The following is a 21,842-nucleotide window of genomic DNA, read 5'->3' on the forward strand; positions in this document are numbered from 1 at the left end:
CAGCACACTTACCTCCAGAAGCCTGCCTGTGTGCTCATGAAATATGGCAGCATAGTCTTTGATTTCCTTTACCCGGCCATTCTTAGCGGCTTCAATGAGGACCAGGAGTGGAACGGTTGTGTCCAAGAAGGAATCTGATATGTGATCTATAATCGCCTTGCGGAGCTGAGAAGGTAAAAAACAATAATAATCATTTTATTTTCAAGAAAAAGGTCAGTTTCTTTTCTAGTTTTATGATGCTGGTGCTTCTAAAACCCATTTTACACATTTCTTAAGCAATACGTAACAATTGTAATACATGGTACAGAATGTGAGCGTCCTTTATAAGTAAACTAAACAAAATGTTCAGGACTAAAAAAAATAAGGCAGCAATGGTTCCCTGGCTCCTAAAAGTCATCAATATTTATTATATTATACTTAGAACACAAGTAAAATTGTAAGTGGTAATTCAATATTTTTTCCTTAAAGAAATTGCATGATTAGAATGTTCAGCGCGTGTACAAATAAGACGCTCATAATCGTATTTTAATAATTATAAATTTATTCAATGCTCTCTTACTTATTGGAAGAATTGATCATACATTTTGATTAGCCTAGCTGTAGACTTCATGGGAATTAAATAAAGTGAAATCATCAATTGCACCAGATGATAACAGAGGAATAGAACAAGAAGACGACTGAATGAACTTGATGTCCAAATCCCTTCATTGGCATTAACTGTTCTTGCCCTCACACCTTAAATTATTAAACCACTGTAATGTTCTGCCACAATTAGTTCTTTTATATTAAATTATATGGAAGTTTGTAAATGACATCACATAATTGTTGTACTCAGCAGAGAATTTCAGAAGTTAAAAAAAAAAGACATTCAAAATTAATTTTTTCTAACACTGAGATTACAGGGATTACAATATTTTGATGTCTTTTAATAAACAAAATCAATGGTGAGCCCTAAGAGCTTTGGATCAATGTAATCATTTAGTTTAATAACCTTTCCCAATTACAAATGGATAGAAAAATAATAAGTTGCCTTCTGTGAAGATTATATTTTTAAAACCAGTTGACAGCTAGTTTTAAATAGTATAAGGATTTCTAGAATACAGCTCGGTGGCAGAAGATTTGCCTACAATGTGTGAGGCCAGAGATTCCATTCTCAACACTTTGAAAAAGAGAAAAAAAAACTGTTGTCTTCCTATAATAATTACAGGATGATAAATCCACAGAGGCTATTAGTTCCTTGTAGGAAAATCCCTCTGCTCTTATTGGTAGAGATAGCTGAGAAGTGTTAGGAGAATTTTTCCCCACCTCCTGACAACATCCTAGACTTCAGGAAATCCTCGCTGAAGTTTTCTGCTCATTAGGAAGCAGGTGAGTCACTCATGGCAGTAAATTAGTATTTACTGAGCACATGACAGGGTGTAGGTGAAAGGTCACAAGGCAGGATGGTCATCAATGAAGGAGTGGTGTGTTTGTAAAGGAGTGGATCAGAGAAGTCCCGGACACAGGATAGGGCTGCAGTTGAGAAGCACATGGTGTGTATATTTCAGACAGGCACAAAAGCAGAAAGACTGGGATTGATCTGGTAGGCAATTTTCTTCATTTTTCTTTACATGTTCCCATGGGGAATTCTATAAAAGCCTTGCCTATATATGTATTAATTAAGTAGCCCTTAGCACATTTATTTTCATTCTGTTTTCCTGTCCAGGGCCTTATTATATTTCTTTCACTTGGATGATATATAAAGAAGGCACTAACATGCCAATTTTAACTCAGAAGTCATAGTGCTAAAATTTGAAGTTAATGGGAAGCCAATAGGAGTTGTGGGGTATGAATTTTCAATGAATGCTTGCCTGTGGTCAAATGTGGACAATGTTGGCGCAAAGCCAGTCTGAGGGGCTTTCTATCTTTTCTCATTGTAGCTTAGTAAAAGGGTTTGAGGCATCAATTTTTCTATTTCCAGCTGATATAAGTGGTTTGGTATCTCAAATAAAATAATATACTTCTCTGCTATTGAAATATGAAAGTGAAAGCTTCACGTGGAAGCTGTAAGAAATCCTACCATAGTTATCAAATGAGGCAATGGGAAGAATGTGCTGTAAGGGGGAAGATGCACGAGAAACAAATTAATGTTGCAGAAAATGCTCCTCCTTCCAGAATCAGAGGGATTCTACTTGAGCATACAGGTGCCATTTTAAATTTTAAGTAAGTGTGCAAAATATGCTTTTCAAAGCTTGACTGGTCAATAAGAACCAGATCAAGTAACAATTCAGCATCCGGCCATTGTGCCAAATTCATGGGATGTGTATCCATGAGAACCTGATACGTTGAGGACGGCTGCTAAGGGGCCAATGATGGTTTTCCCAGGGTTGTACTTGTCCTCTCATGTGGGAAACAAAGATGGCGCAAGCTAGGCCAGCAAACAATTCAGGAATCACTCAAGTGAGTGTGTTTCTTTTGTCACTGTTGTCAGAATTCTGTTTTCTTTGATAGAACACGTCATTACTTTTGCACCTATGAACTGCAATGCTTTGTCTTATTAACAAGTGAGACTTTTAACCCACCTTCAGGGAAAGCAAACATGTCTCATTCTTCATGAGACAGGAGAAGTGGAATATATTTGGATGCTGTGATTTCTTAATGAAGTAAGAATTTGAAATAGTTTAAAAACATTATTTTTGGGGGGGGAGTTCCAACAGATAAGTAATTCTCAATTAAACAGTGGGAGGCCAGGTGCAAGGATAAAGAAAAGTGACATTTTATAAAATGTATAGAATAAGTAATGGAGAAAAGAATGGCTGACAAGGAAGTTGGTGCATTTGGTTCTGGGGATTTTAAAAATGACACAGTTCATTTTTCTTGTCCCCTGGTGTGGTGCTCACATGCTTGGGTTTTATTTATACTGCACCTGGGACGGAACCATGAATCCACCAAGTGAAGTTCAGCAAATTGATTTGCTTGTGGGTTCACGTAGCACTATAGCATTATTTCTTGTTTCAAGGATGAAAATCAAGCACAAACAATACACCTATTGAAGAGTTCTGGAAATATCCAGTAAGGAGAGAGCTAATGAGAATTGTCTTTGTAAAGATTTACGATTCATTGAGAAGAAAATTTTCTACAAAAGAAAAGGATGGCAAAGAAAGAAAGGCTATGGTAAAAAGAAGTATATATGTCCTTAAGTGCCCTCAGAAAGTAGTAAGATTTCTTGCTGGAGAAAGCAGCCAAGGTTGGCTTGGAGAAGTAGCACCCATACTATTATTGAACTTGGGTGATGTAAGATTAGAAGAATGACAGGCCGTGCAGAAGGGGTGGAGCTCAAGGTGCTATGAGAATCCCATATGCTCATATGAATATAGTGAACATGTGCTATGAATGTGGTGAGCTTCTGATTGTGTGTGAAGGGAGGATGTGCCCATTTGCTGAGAAGAATGTCAGGATCTATCCTTTTATCGGAAGTGGCTTAGTATGTCTCGGAAGAGGAGGAACTGAAAAGATAAAGTACATTAAGAAGAAAACTGTCTAATCAAGTCACAGAGAACATAGGACACTACAACAAGAACTTTGACTCTGCTCCTAATAAAATGGGTGAACAAGAAAAGGTGATACAAATAAAAAGGAATAACTATGTCATGTGCTAGAACATTCCATCTTCATGATCCACAATGGCCACTATACAGTAAGCCATTCCTTAGAAATGTATGGCATCTCTTACAGGCTCAATCATTCTCCGACCTAAAATAGAGCTAAGGCATTTCTATATCTGATGGAAAAGTAATGGTTATAAAATGGGTGGATGAGCAAAATGAGAGGTTCTTGGGACATTTTACTAAAAATAAAGCCAGTTCTAGAACAAGAGATGATCATTAAATATTTCAAAGGCAGTCTCAGAGCAGGGATTTGCTTTTGTGGGAAAAAGAACATATGTAAGGCACTTAGAATAAGCTCTTAAACGTTAAAAGCATAAAAAAGATGAAGAGATTACTCATTTTACAATTTCAATTTTTTTCTTACTGAGACATGGTGTCATGTATTCCAGGTTAGTTTTAAACCCATTTGTAGCAGAGGATAAGCATGTATTTTTGAGTATCCTGCTTCTATATCCTGAGTGCTGATTTGACATGTATGCACTACCATGCCCAGTTTATGAGTTAGGAACCAGTACCATAATTACAAGCATGCCAGAACAGAATTCAATGAACAAAGCTACATTCTAAAGCATCAACTACGTACTCAAACTATATGCCCAAAGAATAGACTCCATAACGGTACATGGAGTCATTTTGGTTGTACAGGGAAGAGCATTTGGATAATGACAATCATGGCAACTAAGAATAATCATCATGAAGATCAAATGTCTCCAAAGATGGGTTCTTCATTCTATTCCTTCACACATGTGTGTGCTGCTCCGCTGAATGGTCCTGCCTGGTCTTTTGAATACGTGAATTTTTGTGGCTGTGTTAAATCTGTATAATGTGCAGAAGAAACCATATTTTTTTCACTATGGATCTCAACACCCAACCTGGGCCACAGCATGACTGGTAATTTTTGTCACAATCACAAGTGAAGGCCACATTGAAGGAGCCTGGATGATACAAGAAATCACAGTGACTTCTGTTCATGGTGATTTATGAAAAAGAGGAAACTGAAACAAATGTGTTGTTGACCTGTGGAATCCCCAAAGCTCAGCTGTTCTCTACAAACTGAAAAAGACTCTGAGAAAGCATTATCTACCCTGATATGATGTATCGTACCAAGGATGGTCAGAAGACAAACCAAGCATGATTATAAGATAAAATACGGGACACTCAGGATTGTTTGAATTTCAAGCAAATGCAATTCTTTAAAATAAAAATGAAAGTATGCTCCATTTCACATTTGAAACATAATTATATGAAGACCCGTTTGTTACTAAATTCAAACTTAACTGGGCATGTTGGGCTTTGATTTGCTAAATCTTTTAATTTAAAATGCAATCAATTGGTTTTCCTTAAGTCTTTGAGGAAAACAACAACTGAAAAGTTTGAGGAGGTATGAATGTAGATTAGCGTTTTATACATAGCATTCCTGGTGGCAAAATAGATGGAAGTGGAAGGATAACTCTTATTCTCCTGTAGTAATTGTCTCAGGGGCTTATGGCCTCCATCTGCTAACCTAGGCCCAGTCTTGGAAGCTTCTAGCATGTGTATAAACTTACCTAGGCCTAGAATGTTGGCAGCCTCTGAGACTTACTGCGGAATAAGCTCACCATTTGGAGCTTGTTCTGAACTCTGGCTGGCTGGTAAGCTCAAGCATTCTAGTTTAAAACTCCTCTCCAGGATGACTAATTCAAGCTGGGTTCTTTCAGCTTCTGGCTGAATTGCTCTGATTGGCATCCTTTCACTGGTGGCAATATGTTTTAATCTTCTGGCTCATTCTGTCCTCACCTGTGTCCAGCTTGTTCTCTCTCTGCAGTATGTCTCTGCATAACTGTCCTGGGAAAACTGCCTTCTCTTCCTTTCCCTCTCTGTGCTGTTCTCTCCTAAGTAGCCTCTCTTTTCTCTCTGTTCTAAGTAAAAGTTAGGCATATTCTTTCTGTCAAATCTTTCTCTGATCCATCGTTTGGTCTGCCACACGGTTAGACATCACTTTCAAACATGGGTGCTTCCTTTCACAAACTAACTTTACCTTTGTTGTTTGGGATAAAAGGTTAGTACTGGGGTCATGTCTATATTCCAGCCAGAGTATCCATGTTCCTGGATTAAAATCCCTCCATATGGCAACGATGGGGACATGGAATGCTGTAGTTGATATAGAAATAACTCTTTCAAACTGTAAGAAGAGCTGAAGGGACAGGGATTTTGGATGAGGGCTGTGGCTTGTTTGCTTAGCATGTAGAAAGTTCTGGCTCCACACCTCATACCTCAGAACAAGATAAACTAGTGTGGCAGTATATACCTGTAACTGTTGACCCCTTCAGTGGTCAGAAGCATAAGAGATGTAGGAGACTATGTACCAAAAATGGGGGTAAGAAATCCCATAGGAATTCTGAGGGTCCAATGCTTCTGGGTCCTTGTCTAAATCCTCACTCAATGACTCTGATTTATTAGTACCTAACTACACAGTGTGACATTCTCATCTGTTTCCCAAAGAGGCTGTGCTGGTACACTCCTTTCACTCTAGTGTCCCATAATTCTAAGTGCTGAATTCGAAGAGCATTCATATCAATGCCCTCAAGCTAAGAAAACATGAGTTGCACAGAATTTAAATTTCATGGCCACCCTATCCAGGAATCCCTTCTATTCTGTATCTTAATCTACTTCTTAATTAAAATATGACCATTTCTCTAATTCTTCCCATTTAACTGTAATAATATATAGCCTCTGAGGCTTCTGGTTAAAAGCTTTTTACCCCTGCTTTAATGAGTTAATGGTGACCATATTATAGCTGTTCATAAGGAAAAAATCTTGTTATTAACAATGGAAAGGATAATAAGACAAGGCCTAGTCTGGGGGTTAGGGTTGGAAATTAACTTGTGTCCTAACACACACCTTCTCAAATCCATATTAATATCCTTTCTGATCTTCTAATTCTAGTGACTTTCTACAAAAAAAATCATCTCAACAGAAATTAATTTTTGAAGTAGCCACAAACCATGAAGAGGAAAAAGTACAAACTCTGAACTACTAGATGGTCTCTGAATCAGGACGAGAAATTCAGCTGTACTTTCCTTGGTTAATTGTGGTGTTTTGAAACACCATGAACAAAGCAACTTGGGGAGGCAAAGGGTTTATTGGGTTTACACTTCCTCACCACAGACCATCACAGAAGGAAGTCAGAACAGGAACTGAAACAGCTGCAGGCACCTGGAGGCAGGAACTTGAGCTGGTGCAGAAGCCATGGGGGTGCTTCTTACTGGTTTGCTTATCATGGCTTGCTCAGCCTGCTTTCTTATGGAACCCAGGATCACCAGGTAATCCCTTCCCCACTGATCATTAATCAAGAACAGGCCCTACAGTCTTGTCTATTTCCATCCCAAATTTCTGTCCTCTTAGATGCCTCTGATGGTGTGAAGGTGACATAAACACCAGGCAGCCCAATGCTGTCATCAAGTCAATTTTCCAACACCACTAAGCATGCACTGTGCTGGACATGCATGTACATATGTTTCGTTTTGTATAGAAATGGATGTAGGTGTGTGTGTGCACAGATATGCATGCATGTGCTGTATGTGCATGTGAGGACAGAGGACAACTTCACTTGTTATTAATGATGCTCCACACCCCTTTCATTGGTGACAGGACCTGTGAGGAGCTCACCAAGCAGTCTAGGCTGGCTGGGAAGAGAGGACCAGAAATATACTTGTCTCCATCTCCTTAGTACTTGGATTACAAGCCTACATACACACACACACACACACACACACACACACACACACACAAGAGGTTTCTGTGGATTGAAATTGAGTCCTCTGCTTGCAGGGCAAGTACTTGACGAACCAAGCCACCTCTCTAGTCCAGCACTGTGCATTTACTTACTGTCCAAAATCCTATTTCACATTATGCATTGCATTTCATGAAAGATTCAGAGATGATATCCATGCCTCAGAACTCACATCTTATGAGGACGGAGCCAAGATTCCACTGCAAATCTGTATGACATTAAGAAACGTGCTCCTTTCCCCTGTCTTCTGTTTGTCACAAAACGTTGAAGGCATACAAATATGGAAGGTAGAAGTTTGCTTTTCTGATTTTCTGTTCGTTAATTTTAAATGTCCAGAAACAACAAACGGTATGACAATGAATGAGAGCTCCTTCTGCTTCCTGTTCCTGTCCAGTGCCTCCCTTCCCTCTCACCTGTCTGCGGAGGTCTCTGGTCTTCTTGCTCATGTTGACGATAGCAGTGTTCAGGGTATTACTCCTTTCTGTTTTTCCAGCCTGCAAGAAAGCAAAATACTGACATAAGCAATGCTACCAAATTACTCTTTATCACTGAGCAATTTGCTTTCAAAATTTTCCTGAAAATAACAGCTTGAAAATTCAAGAATAGTTTTCAAAACTGCTATGACAGTGCATGTGATTCATGAGCACTTCACTGAAGCACCAAGTAGAGCTGCGGTTAGAGTGCACATTATTTTCTTCTTTAAGCGTCTGTAATATTTCTGATACAGGACTTAGCCATATTCAATATGGCAGTAGGCAGAGCATTGTCTCTGAAAACTCTGATCTTCATTCTTAACAAGTCAACTCCTTTAACTGCTAAGCATGCAATTAGCTTAAAAGCATTAGATGCCCAATTTGTCAACTTCCGTGGGAGTTTCTGAAGTCATTTTCTTGGTGTATTGTGTAAGTTATGCAGAGCCATATTGGAGTTTTGCTAAACACTAAATAAAATATGCAGTGCAAATTCATACAATTTGCAAAAGTTGACCACAATTTTAGCTGACAATATTCCAAGAACAAATTGTTTTAAGTGGGAACGCAATGCTGCTTTTGGCTCTTTCAAATAATTTGTGGGATACCTTTTCATTCTGTAAGCAGAACTGTTCTTTCTGTTATCTTCTCTAACCTAAGGCTTGGGCATCTGGACACACACAGTCACCTTGCTTGATACTTTCTATATAATATTGTTGTGGGAGACAACTGGGTTGAATCTAATCATGCTTTCCCTGTGATACCTCCGAGAAAAGAGATTGGGGGAAAAATCATTGTGTTTCACCTCTAGGAAAATTGCTGCTGCTTTTAAATTAATAAGCTGCAAAGGGCTCAGAGAGGAGACCTTGAAAATCAGCAGCTGGCCATGGAGCTGCCAGAAAGGGCCCCGTGAAAAGACACAAAGTAGTACAACACAGTCAGGCAGAACATCAAACACTCTTCTCCCTAGACTGAACTCCCAGAAAAATCCTATACCTTCAAATAGGACAGCGTCTTAACAACAGCAGAAACCAAGATCATGCATTCTGTCCTGGTTTACCTGGTCTCCTGCCACCATCTCAAACACCATTCTCCAAAGCACCACACTCCCAAGTATTTCTGTTCCCTTCACCCAGTGATTATACAGCCACACCTGTTAAAACCCTTGCCATCCTACAGTGGATTCACAAAAGAATTTGTTCAATGCATGACACACACGTTCCTTGAAACAATTCTCCCATGATTACAAGTAAGCTCTTGCCTTTTCTTGTTCCCCTGCCATTTCCCCACATGCTCATGTCATCCCTGGGCTTTCTCAGAACCCTCACAGCAATTACTCGCAAGGGAGTTATTGAACAGATGAGTTCATAAATTAGCAACTTCATTCAAGGTGCAACTGGTTTTAATTAGGGCTCTATAACAAGCCAGAAAAGTTAGTGATGACCATAGAGTTTACCATTCGGCCCAAATGAACACCTGAATGACTTGATTCTCTTCGGCAGTTGCTAGTCCCCACTGAACTACAGTTACACATAGATGTTTGTCAGCATCAGATGTGGAAAACTGGCCATCACTTCAGAGTATTCAATACTCTGCAGATGCTTTCTATTCATGCACCTATGTCTAGAAGGTTCTCCTTGCAGATGTAGACACTAGTCGAGATTGCCTGTTGGCCTTGACTTGCCCTTACATTTACTACATGCACATGCTCTCATAAACACGCAGGTGCACACACATATGACAACCAGAGACTTTGATTTTTAAAGGAGTCTAAAATGTGCTTATGATAGGAACTGTCCATAGTAAAAGAAGTGAGAAGGAAAGAAAATCTTCATAGGAGATATTGGTATTGGGTCATTTAACTGAGAACAAAAGAAAGTTTTGATCCCAAAGCAATAGTTGAGAATGTACTCAAATGAAATTGGTGATTACTTCAACAGCTGTAGATAAGCAGTGTTTATGTGAGCAGGAGAGAATTGTGAAGCATTAATTGAGGGCTGTATAAAGTAACGGCACAAACAGATCTACACTGGGCCTAAATACACTTTTTAATTTTACCTTGAGAGCCGGCCCTTTATGCTCTAGCTTTGTGCATTACTAGCTCTTGGTTATATCTTTTCCCATTTCATGAAGGCAGAGATCACCCCAAATGGGCAGGAGTTAGGACAAAGAGATCCCCATGCCCTCTTCCCCATGCCCTGGCATCAAGAATGATAAGAGAGGCTCCTGTTGTGTTGGCTGTAAAAACTCACGAGCCTCTGTGCTGTGATTCATCAGAACAAGTAAAAGATGTCAGCCTTCCTAGACCTAGCAGCAGACAAGCACAGAACTTTAATAAAGAAATGACGGGAGCCGACAGCAGGACACACAATTCAATAAGAACTTTAAAGATGATTTCCTAATTTCCACCCAGAGCTTAACCCTAGTTTAAAATATTTCATTGGGTCAAAGGCACTGTGTTCCCTAGGTGATAATAAGTAGACCCTAATGCTATTGGTATTATTAAATTTTCTCCTTTATTCCTTCCTTTTATGTTCCATCCACAATACCTTCCATTTTTCTCACCCCCCGGGTTTTATTGGGTTCTTGGTCTATTTACCTAGATTTATTTGGCCTCACTTGAGCCACTTTATACCTCTTTATTCCGTTTGCATGGCATAAAAATAAATAAAGCAAGGAGAAATGGCCCTGTCCTGTTTAAAAGCACCTCATTCCTTCTGTTTTCAAAGCCTTAACAAATCACTGAGCAATGGGCTAGGACTTGGGGTGAGTTCTGTGTTCTGAGATGAGGGATGGCTAGGGCAGGATATTAAAACACAGCCAGTGATAAGAGCCAGAACCTGCCTGTCACCAAGAACTCAGAAGAGAAGATGCTCCTTTAAAGAATCCTCGAAAGGATCTATCGTGAAGTCAGTACAGTCCTGATAATGGCACAGAGATGAACTTTCAGATTCTCATCAAAATTAAACTTCCCAAAAGGAAAGACTTTGAGGAAAACAGTCCTGAGGTTGGTTTGATCCAGTAAAATACCACTGGAATTGTTTTGTGCTCATCAATGTCACCCTGTGATCTTGACTATGAACCTTTCCATTGGTGTTCTATGTCACTAACCACTGATATAATTTCTTTGGAGCTAGCTACACCTTTGAAAACAAGCATATGAATTTATCCCAACCTGAGTAGCTGTTTCCTATAGGGACTCAGACTCAGAGCACTAATACTACATTGTTTAAATTAGTAGACACTTATACATAGCAAGTTAAGTATGATCTAAAATTACATAACATTAAATTTTAATTTATTCAGTGTCTCAGTTTAAACTACTACTACTAGTAGTAGTAGTAATAAGTGTGTGTGTACTTGTGTGTGTGTGTGTGTGTGTGTGTGTGTGTGTGTGTTTGGTATCTCATATACTGAGCACCATAGATGTGGAACATTTTTCTCACTACAGAAGAATTTTCAGAATAGTTTTGTGTTAAATACTTGCTTCTTACTTACATGCAAGTAATCTTTAAATGGCAATCCAACATCCTGGAGAGAAAGCATGCAGTAAACTGAACTGTCAGTCCTCAAGCTACTTACACTGTGGTAGAGAAAGCTGGGACTTAATTACATCTGTTCTTTGATTTAAAACTTCTCCCTCTTCCCCATTGCCCATGAAATTCACAACAAATTCCTGATCTTGGAGTCTAAGGCCTTACAAAATGTCTTAGTCAAGGTTTCTATTCCTGCACAAAACATCAGGACCAAGAAGCAAGTTGTAAAGAAAATGGTTTATTCTGCTTACACTTCCACATTGCTGTTCATTATCAAAGAAAGTCAAGACTAAAACTCAAGCAGGTCAGAAATCAGGAGCTGATGCAGAGGCCATGGAGGGATGTTACTTACAGGCTTGCTTCCCCTGGCATGCTCAGTCTGCTTTCTTATAGAACCCAGGTCTACCAGCCCAGGGATGGCTCCACCCACAATGGGCCAGGCTCACTCCCCTTGATCACTAGTTGAGAAAATGCCTGACAGCTGGATCTCATGGAGGCATTTCCTCAACTGAGGCTCCTTTCTCTGTGATTAACTCCAGCTTGTGTCAAGTTGACACACAAAACCAGCCAGTACACAAGACTTAATCTTGGGTTTCCTTATGAAAAATTGATAGGACACATTGATTGGTTCTTTCTTCTAGACAGTGCATCTCAACTCAGGAGCTCTGCTTAGAAGTCTCCTCAACTATTACCTCCTGCTCTTCTAGGTATGCACATTTTTTAAGTTACATATCTCAATCACTGTGCCTTAAGGAGATCTGTGGGTTTTCTCAGCTGTTATTAGTCGTTATCTTCCATACTTTCTCTCTCTTCTTGGTGTTTTTCAATAGCATAATGAACATGGTTTAATAAACAAATCTATGGAACCAATAAATTTTTGTTATCTATTCTATGACAGACACCACATGAGGGCCAAACAACAACATCTCAAACACAATGTCTGGCTTAGCAGAAGACATCAACAGAGACACAGGATTTGATAGAAACATCTGAGTCAATCTGGAGATTGATGAGCTAGCACTCTCATTAAGCTGAGGGGAAGGTGGATTCCCAAGGGAGCAATAAAGCAGTGCTGAAGAATATCTGGGACTCAGACAAGTTAAGAGAAGAGCAAAGGACATGGGGCGGGGAAGGACAGCTTGAGCAAAGGCCAGGATCTTAAGGAATATTTGACAACTAGCATAAAATGTGTGAAGCTTGACCTGTTGACCTTTGCCACACTAAGAAATGAAATTGGTCCTATAGACAACCGAGAGTCATACAATTTAATCAAGTGAGTGAAACGGTCAGGCCATTATATCAAAGGGGCTGGAGTCTTCACAGTGGATTTGAAGGCATCAGAACACAGACAGAATTAAAATTAGGTGGCCACGGCCAAAGCCTGTAAGAGGGATGAGATGTGTTGCTGTTAATTCATCAAAGCTCTGAATAAAGACAAGTGATGGACTCAGGGTTCTGTCTGAGTAAACAGGGTGGAATAGGAACTGGCAGATGCTGGCAGGTGAAAGGAAGACAGTAATCCATGCTGCTGAGCAGAGGTGGGCAAGTGAGTGATGGGCTATGAACCAAAATGCTCATTTCAAGAGGGGATCCTGATGAGCTCAGGAATCTTCATTTCAATACCGAGACCTGAGTATCACCTTGCTTGTATCACTTGAAGTAACCTCGAAAGTTTAGAACTCTTTTCCACAGATTTTGACACATACAGCATTGAACAGTGCCTCAGACATGTAAGTGTTCCAAAAAGCATTTGCCCAATACTAAAGAAAACAATTAGTTGCCAACACACGCCCTAATGCTATTGTTCCTCAATTTCTAAACATAAAGGTTTGCTACCAAATGTTCCCATACTCACTGATGACTTTCAAATTCTATGACATGACCACGTTTCTCCCCCTAAAACTTAACGGCGTAGTCTGCTTTTTATCAAGCAGATTCTTGTATAAGCAAATCACTGGAAATGTGCTGAAACTTGTGTAATACAAACTTGAAACAGCACACATAAAAGGAGACATTTGAGATATCATGGTCATGAAAACAATGTTCTTGAAAACAATAAAGTCCCAAACACGAGAAATGAGGAACTAAACATCAGCTTCTTAAACTGATAATCAAATGAACATGTTAGTGTGGAGGTCCCCTGAAGAGAATTTAAAGAGCAGGAAAATGTTTTGGGGTTGTTTTGCTATTTTTTTCTGTCTTACTTTTTTATGTATGCCATTTTTTCCTCAAGCTCAGAAATGAAACATTTCCCTTTTAGTGTGAAATCTTTATTTCATGGTGAAGAAGAAATATGATGCTCTTAAACTTAGTTCTCTTCTGTAGAAAGAACTTTAAAAATATTTTGTGCTTAACAAATAGCAGAGGGAACATATTTTTAGACCACATTTTTCAGGCATGAAAGCTATACAAATAGACAAGCATGCAAACTGAAACCTCCGCTCTAGAATCCCACTGTACCTCCTCATGTCAAGAGAACGCCTTCACTGGGCAGGCTGAATAATCTTCCTGAAGCAAGCGCTGTGATATGGAAATAAAAGTGAAACAAACCAAACATCAACTCTGACATTTGAAATAGCTTCACTTTAAAAAGTCACGGTCTAGGAACAGAATAAGACTAAGAGGCTGGTAAAAGTAAACAGGAAAAAAAATAATGCTTTGGGAAGAGCGAAGAGATTAAGACTCTTCTGATAGGAAGAATACCCTCAATAAACCAAAAAGGGGACAAGAGGCCTGGGTAGATGACTAGGTACTATGTCTTTAACCCAGTCCTGGAAAGTGCAAAGAAAGGCAGATCTTGGAATATTGTTGGCTGGCCCGCCTGTGATACAGAATGAAGACCCAAAATCAATTCCCAGGACTGAACTTGATACTCAATAACCACCTGTGACCCCCCAGCTCCAGGGGATTCGATAACCTCTTCCAAACACCACGATTGCCTTCATGAAAACAAAGTTGCTATACACAGTTACAAATTTAAAATCAAGTACAGATTAAGCAAGAGGGGATGCCCATGGTTAACCTCAAACCTCCTCAAATGTACAGTATTCACACTTATATAATAACTCTCAAAAATAAGTAAATAAATTACAAAAGTTGCCAGCATACCTAAATAATTTCTCAAAAGAAGGTAAAAACTGATGAGTAAGCAAACGAGAACAGTAACTAGGATTTAGCTTTGCTAATCACTGGGTAAATGCAAAGCAGACCTCTAAGCCATAAAGCCTCACTCCAGTTGGAATGGTTATTGCAGAAAGACAAGCAAAAGACCATAATGATTCTATAGTGATCGTGCTGATGTGGTTGAGCACAGAATCTGCAATAAAACTGATGAAAATATATTTTATCATAAGCCACTATAAATAAAAAGAAAGGGATCATACAAAAGATTAACATTAATGAAACATGAAAATTTACCTTGTCAATTTACAATAAAAACAAATTTGCCAGAAGGTGGTAATGCATGCCTTTGATTCCAGCAAGAGGCAGAGGCCAATCTGGTCTACAGATGAGTAGTTCTAGGACAGCCAAGGCTACACAGAGAAACTTGGACTTATTTTTCTTATTGTATTCAAGACATTTTCTGCCAACTTAAATGTACTACATTTAAAGTAATATTCATGAGTTGGTTTGATCCCTGGAAACTGACAAATTATATGTATATGATTGGTCATGAGCAAAGTAGACACATATGAGCTTGGTAAACTGAGCTTCAGTCTATCCATCTATAGGTGATAATAATATCTACACTTAGTTATGTGAAGTAATGTATGAAAAAAAACATAAATTATAACTGTGTCATGAGTTAACTTTGTTAGGGGCTGTAACATAACATAGAGTTTGTAAACTATTTCAATCCCAACTAGATCTCTATCTATCCAAGTGTGGGCATAATTGTATTCAATTTCTTAATTTAAATAAAACATGTTGGAAGGCTTTAGTTTAGTTATTTAAGACCTAGTTTGGAATGTAATTCACACCCACCTCCAACTGAAAATGCTACTGTTTCAGCCTCCTGAGTAATAAGGTTACAGGCAAGTGCTCTGCCTTTCTCTACCATACTCTGCCTTGAATGAATAGATTATAAGAGTGTTTGAACATCTGGATGGACCAATGGATACACATTACAATCCAGATCTACTGGAGAAAAAGCTTGCTTGTGACCAAGGCTGTAGTGATCTTGGCGCACAAGATGCCAAGTCCTTGAATATTATGAAGTCATCAATGGTAAATAAGTATAAGAGGCAAGGACAAAGTTCACTCACTTTATAAGTCAACTAAAGGTTAAAGTGTATATCCTGGCATTTCAGCTCCCCAGTTTCCTTACAGAGTCATCACCACAAGATCCTGACCTACATCTCAGAAAGAGGTCAGGCTCATTCTAGAAATTGTCTGGGTTTGGGTACCTGACTGCAGCAGAGCACCTGAGAGATGGAGCACCTCTCTGTATATAGGGTTATCTATGATGATCAGAAAGGAAGTGGGATTTACACGGAGCTTTTTTGTCAACTATGCTGAGCAAATCATGGCACATTTTTAAGACCTGCACAGCCATTATTAGAATCAAATACACAATGGTATGCAAAGACACACAAAGGTCAAGTATGCAATTTTCTATCTTTTTTTCACAGAAAGGTTGTTTCTAGGCATCTTCCTGTTTTTGTAGGTAGACAAATGACTGATTTTGTTATAAAATTTTTCTTTTGGCCTCCCTCTTGATTTCAAAGTCTTTTCCCTCATTTTTATGCTCTCTAGATCTTTTAAAAATAATATTCAATATATGGGACCTTAGGCAACAGAGGGCTTAATGAAGTCTGAATTCTCAACTATCTAACAAAGCACTTCCATATCCCCTTTATATGAAATCTAAGGCAGATCTACATTCACCATTCTGACGCCTTATCATAAATTTGAGTCTGTGTTTACAGACTCGCTTATGCTTTGATTCCTAGCATAACAGATTGATCTTTACTGACTAGCATCAATATTTTTTCCATCCCTGGTGTCCTCAGTTAGGATTTCAGACACTACAGAATGCGGTGAGGTACAATAAAGACAGCCTACACTTAACAGAAACTTAATGTATAAACGTGTTTCCCTGCAGATAAATCAGTAGGTAATGATCTCCAGTACAACCAGGCAATAAGTGGAATGTGAATCAAGTTCTTTTCAATGAGGAAAATAGCATTTTCTATAAAAGTTGATGTGTTCGTATATTTTTAACAGAGAAAAAAACATCTCATGAACAGTATGTAGCTTGTGTGGAGTCAGAATATGTACTCAGCAGGTGAAATTTCAGAGTTATCGCTAACTCATGGTCCAAAAACATTCTCGGTATTTTACTTCCAAACTCTACGCACTATTTGAAATTTGTTACATATCTTCACTCCATTTAAAAACAGTAGCCCTAACTACAGAACAAAGATATGCATACAAAGTGTTGGTAAGATAGTCTGGGGGGGAGCAAAAGCTCTAGTCACACAAACCTGGAGATCTGAGTTCCATGCCCAGAACCCACATCACATAAAATAGGAGAGAACTGATGCACAAGAGACAAACTCTGACCTCTACACATAGCTCACACAGACTCACACACATGTTCTCCCCTGCCTCTCTCTCTCTCTCTCTCTCTCTCTCTCTCTCTCTCTCTCTCTCTCTCTCTCTCTCTCTCTCTCTCCTTTCTCTCTCTCCCAGAAACACACACACTCCCTCCAACATACACATTGATAAATAACTTTTAAAAAAAAAATAGAACTAAAATAAATACAGAGAGTTCCATGCCAATGTACTTAGCCATGATAGTAGCTTTCAAAAGATATAACAAAAAGTCTAAAACACACCTATGAACAAAATGTCACAATTGTGAACAGAAAGCCACAAATGTATGAAGACTGTTCAAGAATTGTAGGAAAATTAGATGGATTAAAAAAATTTTTTATTTTATCCCACACCGTGATCCTTTTATATTCCTGGACCTTTTATTCCTACAGAGTCTGGGATGACTAGAGCTCTGTGACACTGCTGGCTTCATGTCTCACTGTGTCATTTATTGCTTTCCTGAGCCTTGTCTACACCTATGTCAGCAGTCTGACCTCTGTGACATTCACTGAATTGCCACTGTCATGTACCGTGTCTTCCCTTACCAACACAGCAAGTTCAAGAGAAGAGTCAGCTTTCAACACCTATGGGTATAACAACAACTCTTTACTTTACTTCCTCTTCTCCTTGAAAACTCCAGAAAAGGTGAGGAAAAATAAAGGGCCAACTAAATACACCCTCGACCACTCATAATCCTACCTGTCTTAGGCCTGAACTGTGGGTAATCAGAGTCGATGTAAAGCAGATTAGATGTTTTGACAATTAATTACATTTTAATCATCGACAATATCGACAATATCTTAGGGCACCTATCACTGTGATAAAACACCATGACCAAAAGCAACCTGAGGAGGAAGAGGTTTACTTCACTCACAATCTAACATAACTGTTCGTTGTCAGAAGGAATGAAGGCAGGGACTCTGACAGGGCAGGAACCTAGAGGCAGAGGCCATAAATGGATCCTACTTTCTGTCTTACTCACCGAGGTTGCTCAGCCTGCTTTTTCAGTACCCAGGGAAGGTCCCACTTAGCGTCATCTTGCCCCTCCCCCTGTCAATCACTAATTAAGAAAATTCTCTCCAGTTGGATTTTGGAAGTATTTTTTTCAATCGAGACTCCCTCCATTCTTATAGTGGGAATCACACACACACACACACACACACACACACACAGACACACACACACACACACACACACACACACACAAAATGTCAAAATGTTTGGTGAAAAAAACTAAAGGTGAGTGACAGAGCCCTTGTACTGCACAGAGATTTGGTGTAATATCACAGAAACAAGAGGGAAACCCCTTTCCCTCTTTTATGCCATACTCCAAGTTTACCAGCTTAAACCAGCTTAAAACCAAGAGAGATTTTGCAGTCTGGAAAAGGAGAACAAAGACTCCAAGAGCCCTGTCACCATCTTGGCCACTTACAGTCCGAGCATGACTGACTCTCACAGTCCTGACTAATCCACCTCAGTGTGCTTAGAAGCTATCCAACAGTGTGCCTAGGAAAAGAGAGACAGAGCTGTATCCTCCCAGCCATGATCAATGTACCTACTGTCCTACACTGTCTTGAAATAGGAACTGCTACTGGTGTGTGTCCTTGTTTGCAGGTGAATGGTCACAACACTCCCCTGTCCTCAAGGCTTTGCTGCTCCTAAACCATATCAGTCCAGTGAACGACACACAACAAAAGCATCCTCAACCTGAGCTGATGTTATCCCATACCTCACAAGGCAAAAGCAGAACTTTATCTTCCCACAGTGAACAGACACATCCCAGTGCCTGGACTCAAGTGGTTCCCTGTTTTCCAGATACTCAATGAAAAGTCTGGTCAGAATGGCCACTCCCACTGGGATCTCATGTTCTCAGAAACAGCATGTGCTGTGCTGAGCTGGCCTGTTATATTTCAAGGCTAAATGATCCTAGCACACTGCTTCCCTGGAGCCAGACTAGCTCACTATATTCTGAGTGCTTGTGACTCCCCCTTGTCTAGAACTATGGTGTTCTCTGTCCTCAGACCCCAAGCAATAACCAAACTTTACCAAGTTCTTGACCAAATGACACATTGTCTCTAGGAGACTGACAGTTCCCATCTGTTTAAACCTGATCTACTATTATACCCTGATATAGGGGTAAGTGACAAGTCATGACTGGAGCACACAGTTCAAGTGGCACTGGTCACTAAAGATAGCCCCGTCCTCCATCCAATCAGCAACACTGGAAATGAGACAGCCCTTGGTCTATGGCATGGGTAGCAGACATGGGCAATAATAAATGAAGATTTACTGAGTGATTCCCTTATAGAAAATCAATGTGCAGAGATTTCTAAAGTCCTTCAGTAAGCTTTAATTAAGGAACAGGGTCCAGAAAATACTCTCCACTCTCATATCTGAGAAGCAAAACTAAACAGTGTCTAGCCAAGAACAGCAGACAACCGGGACTTCCTGGTGGTAAGGGAGTGTCAGTCAATTAAGTTTTAATGTAGATTATTCAACTACCCTTGTTTCATGTCTGTTGGTGTGATAAAATTCTGGGCCAAAAGCAACACGGGGAACAAACTATATGATTCACAATTCCAAGTTGGAGTCTGTTTGTGGTGGACAACAAGTTAAAGCAGTTGGTCTCACTACATCCACACCCAAAAGCAGGGAAAATGAATCCAGTACTTAGATCTCACCTAGACTTCTTCACTATTACATAATTCAGGGTTAAAAACCAGGGAACTGTGTCATGCCCTTTTCAGCCAGGTCTTCCATATTTCTTAAGGGCAGTCAAGGCGATCCCTTGGAGACCTGTCCAAAGTCCAGTTTCACCTGGACAGCCCTGGGAGACTCTTTCCACATGATTTCTAGGTTGTGTTGAGTTGACAGATTAAACTAATCATTGCAACAACCATCTTTAAAACCATCTTTTGGAGGTGCTGGTTAATTACAGATATGTACTTGCTGGAATTGAGTTAATATGGACAGAAGGAACATTTGTAGGCACATTCAAAATATGTTTATAATGCTTATGATCCCAAAGAAGAGACTGACACTACTTCTATGTATCCTGAAGAAGTGTGTGGTTTCATAAAAACCCATGTTTTCTTATTACTTTCCACTGAACAAGATCCAGAGTTGAACTTACATTGACAGTATTTGTTTGAATCCAGAAGTGTTGAAAATATACATGTTATACATGTATCCATTTACAACACACCCATGTCTTCCCCAAAGATCAGCTTTCTCTATTACCAGGATTGTGGAAACTGGCCTACCTAGCCAAGGAAATAGAGTTCAAGAGTCACAATTCAAACCTCTCTGGGCCAGGTGATGATAATCACCAGAACAAGCCATAAATTCCGGCTCCAGAATTAGGAATGGTCTGTAAGCATCGGACAATGCGTGTCTGAATTAAAAATCAAGCTACCTGATGCCTGCAGTGTTTCCTACAGTGTGTTCTAGAGAATCAGCAACACTGGAGGAAGAGATGGTCCCTTTCAATGTCTGCTGTCAGAAAGCCGAGAATATTAATTCCTCTTCATGTCAACCTCAGGGAAACAGGGAAACAAACCAGCTTCAAACCCACTTTCAAAAATTTCAACCCCAAATTGCTCCTCTCTAAAAGAAATGCAAGAACAAAATGAAGCAGAGACTAAATGAATGGCTGGCCAGTGACTGGTCTAATTTGGAATCTGTCCTATGGGTGGGCACCAAATCTTGACACTATTACTGATGCTATGTTGTGCTTGTGGACATGAGCCTAGCATGGCTGCTCTACAAGAAGCTCTACCCAGCAGCTTCCTGAGACAGATGCAAATATGGAGAGCCATGCGTTGGACTGAGGTCAGGAACCCCTGTGGAAGAGTTGGGGAAAGGATGGAAGGAACTGAAGGGGGGAGAAGACAACATAGGAAGACCAACAGTGTCAACTAATCTGGGAGCTATAGAGACTAAGTCACCAAAGAGCATACACAAGCTGGTCTGAAGCCTCCTCCCACTCACAAAACACACATATATGTATCAGAGGACTACATTGGCTGGCCTCAGGGAGAGAGGAGGTGCCTACTCCAGTAGAGACTGGAGGGAGGGGAAATGCCCTCCCAAAGAGCCCTCTCAGAGGCTAAGGGGGAGGAGCTTGGGAGAAAGAATTCTGCAAGGGAAGACTGGGAGGGAGGGCAACACTTGGATGTAAATAAATAAAATAATTAGTTAGTAATTAAAAAGGAATAGAACAAATAGTTTATATTTAACATCCCATCACAAGCAATCTGGAGGTCAAGAAAAGCAGAAAAACCAAACACTGTAAAAATCCATATTAGTAAGGAAACTTCCAGATGTCAGAGTAGAGGTGTAGACAAGATTCTCTATGCCAGCATGAGTTATACATGATGCTTGGCTTTCCTGGGTCTCTTACATCTAATTAGAAAGGAGTGTCAGTCAAGGTCATACAACACACTACCATGCAATCACTTTAAAACTGTAACATTCTGGCTGAGAGATAATTGCAGATAGTACTATTGAGGCTGGGCTCTCATCAGTGGAAACATCTCACATACTTTACTAAAAAGTAAAAATCAAATGTGGTAATTGCATGTTTAATTCTAGGCAAAGTCTTTATAAATAAGCATGTTACTTATTACAAGTGTTAAACTGGATGCATCTTTCTACACATTTATAAACTGAACATCTCCTTTACTCAATATTTATGCTTGGAGAACTGTTATTCTCTTTTTTTTTTAAGGATCATTAATTTTCAGTTATTTTATGAGTGTTTTTAGTATCAATAATTGTGCGCTGTGTGAGCTTGTGGAGGCCAGAATTCATAGGTTCT

The 21,842-nt window shown here is 39.6% G+C and overlaps 1 protein-coding gene across 2 annotated transcripts in view; it reads right to left on the reverse strand.

Moving 5' to 3' along the window:
- CTNNA3 (catenin alpha 3) overlaps positions 1-21,842 on the reverse strand; it is a gene marked incomplete at both ends in the record, with an annotated part of 1,359,521 nt that overhangs the window by 693,573 nt on the left and 644,106 nt on the right. For both annotated transcript variants that reach the window (XM_080937546.1, XM_080937545.1), the window contains 2 exons: positions 13-165; positions 7,833-7,913. In XM_080937546.1, coding sequence (XP_080793672.1) covers positions 13-165; positions 7,833-7,913 — 234 coding nt within the window. The remainder of the gene's footprint in view (positions 1-12; positions 166-7,832; positions 7,914-21,842) is intronic.

This window comes from Micromys minutus (genome assembly GCF_963924665.1).
Source record: "Micromys minutus genome assembly, chromosome: 25".
Classification (NCBI taxonomy): domain Eukaryota; kingdom Metazoa; phylum Chordata; class Mammalia; order Rodentia; family Muridae; genus Micromys; species Micromys minutus.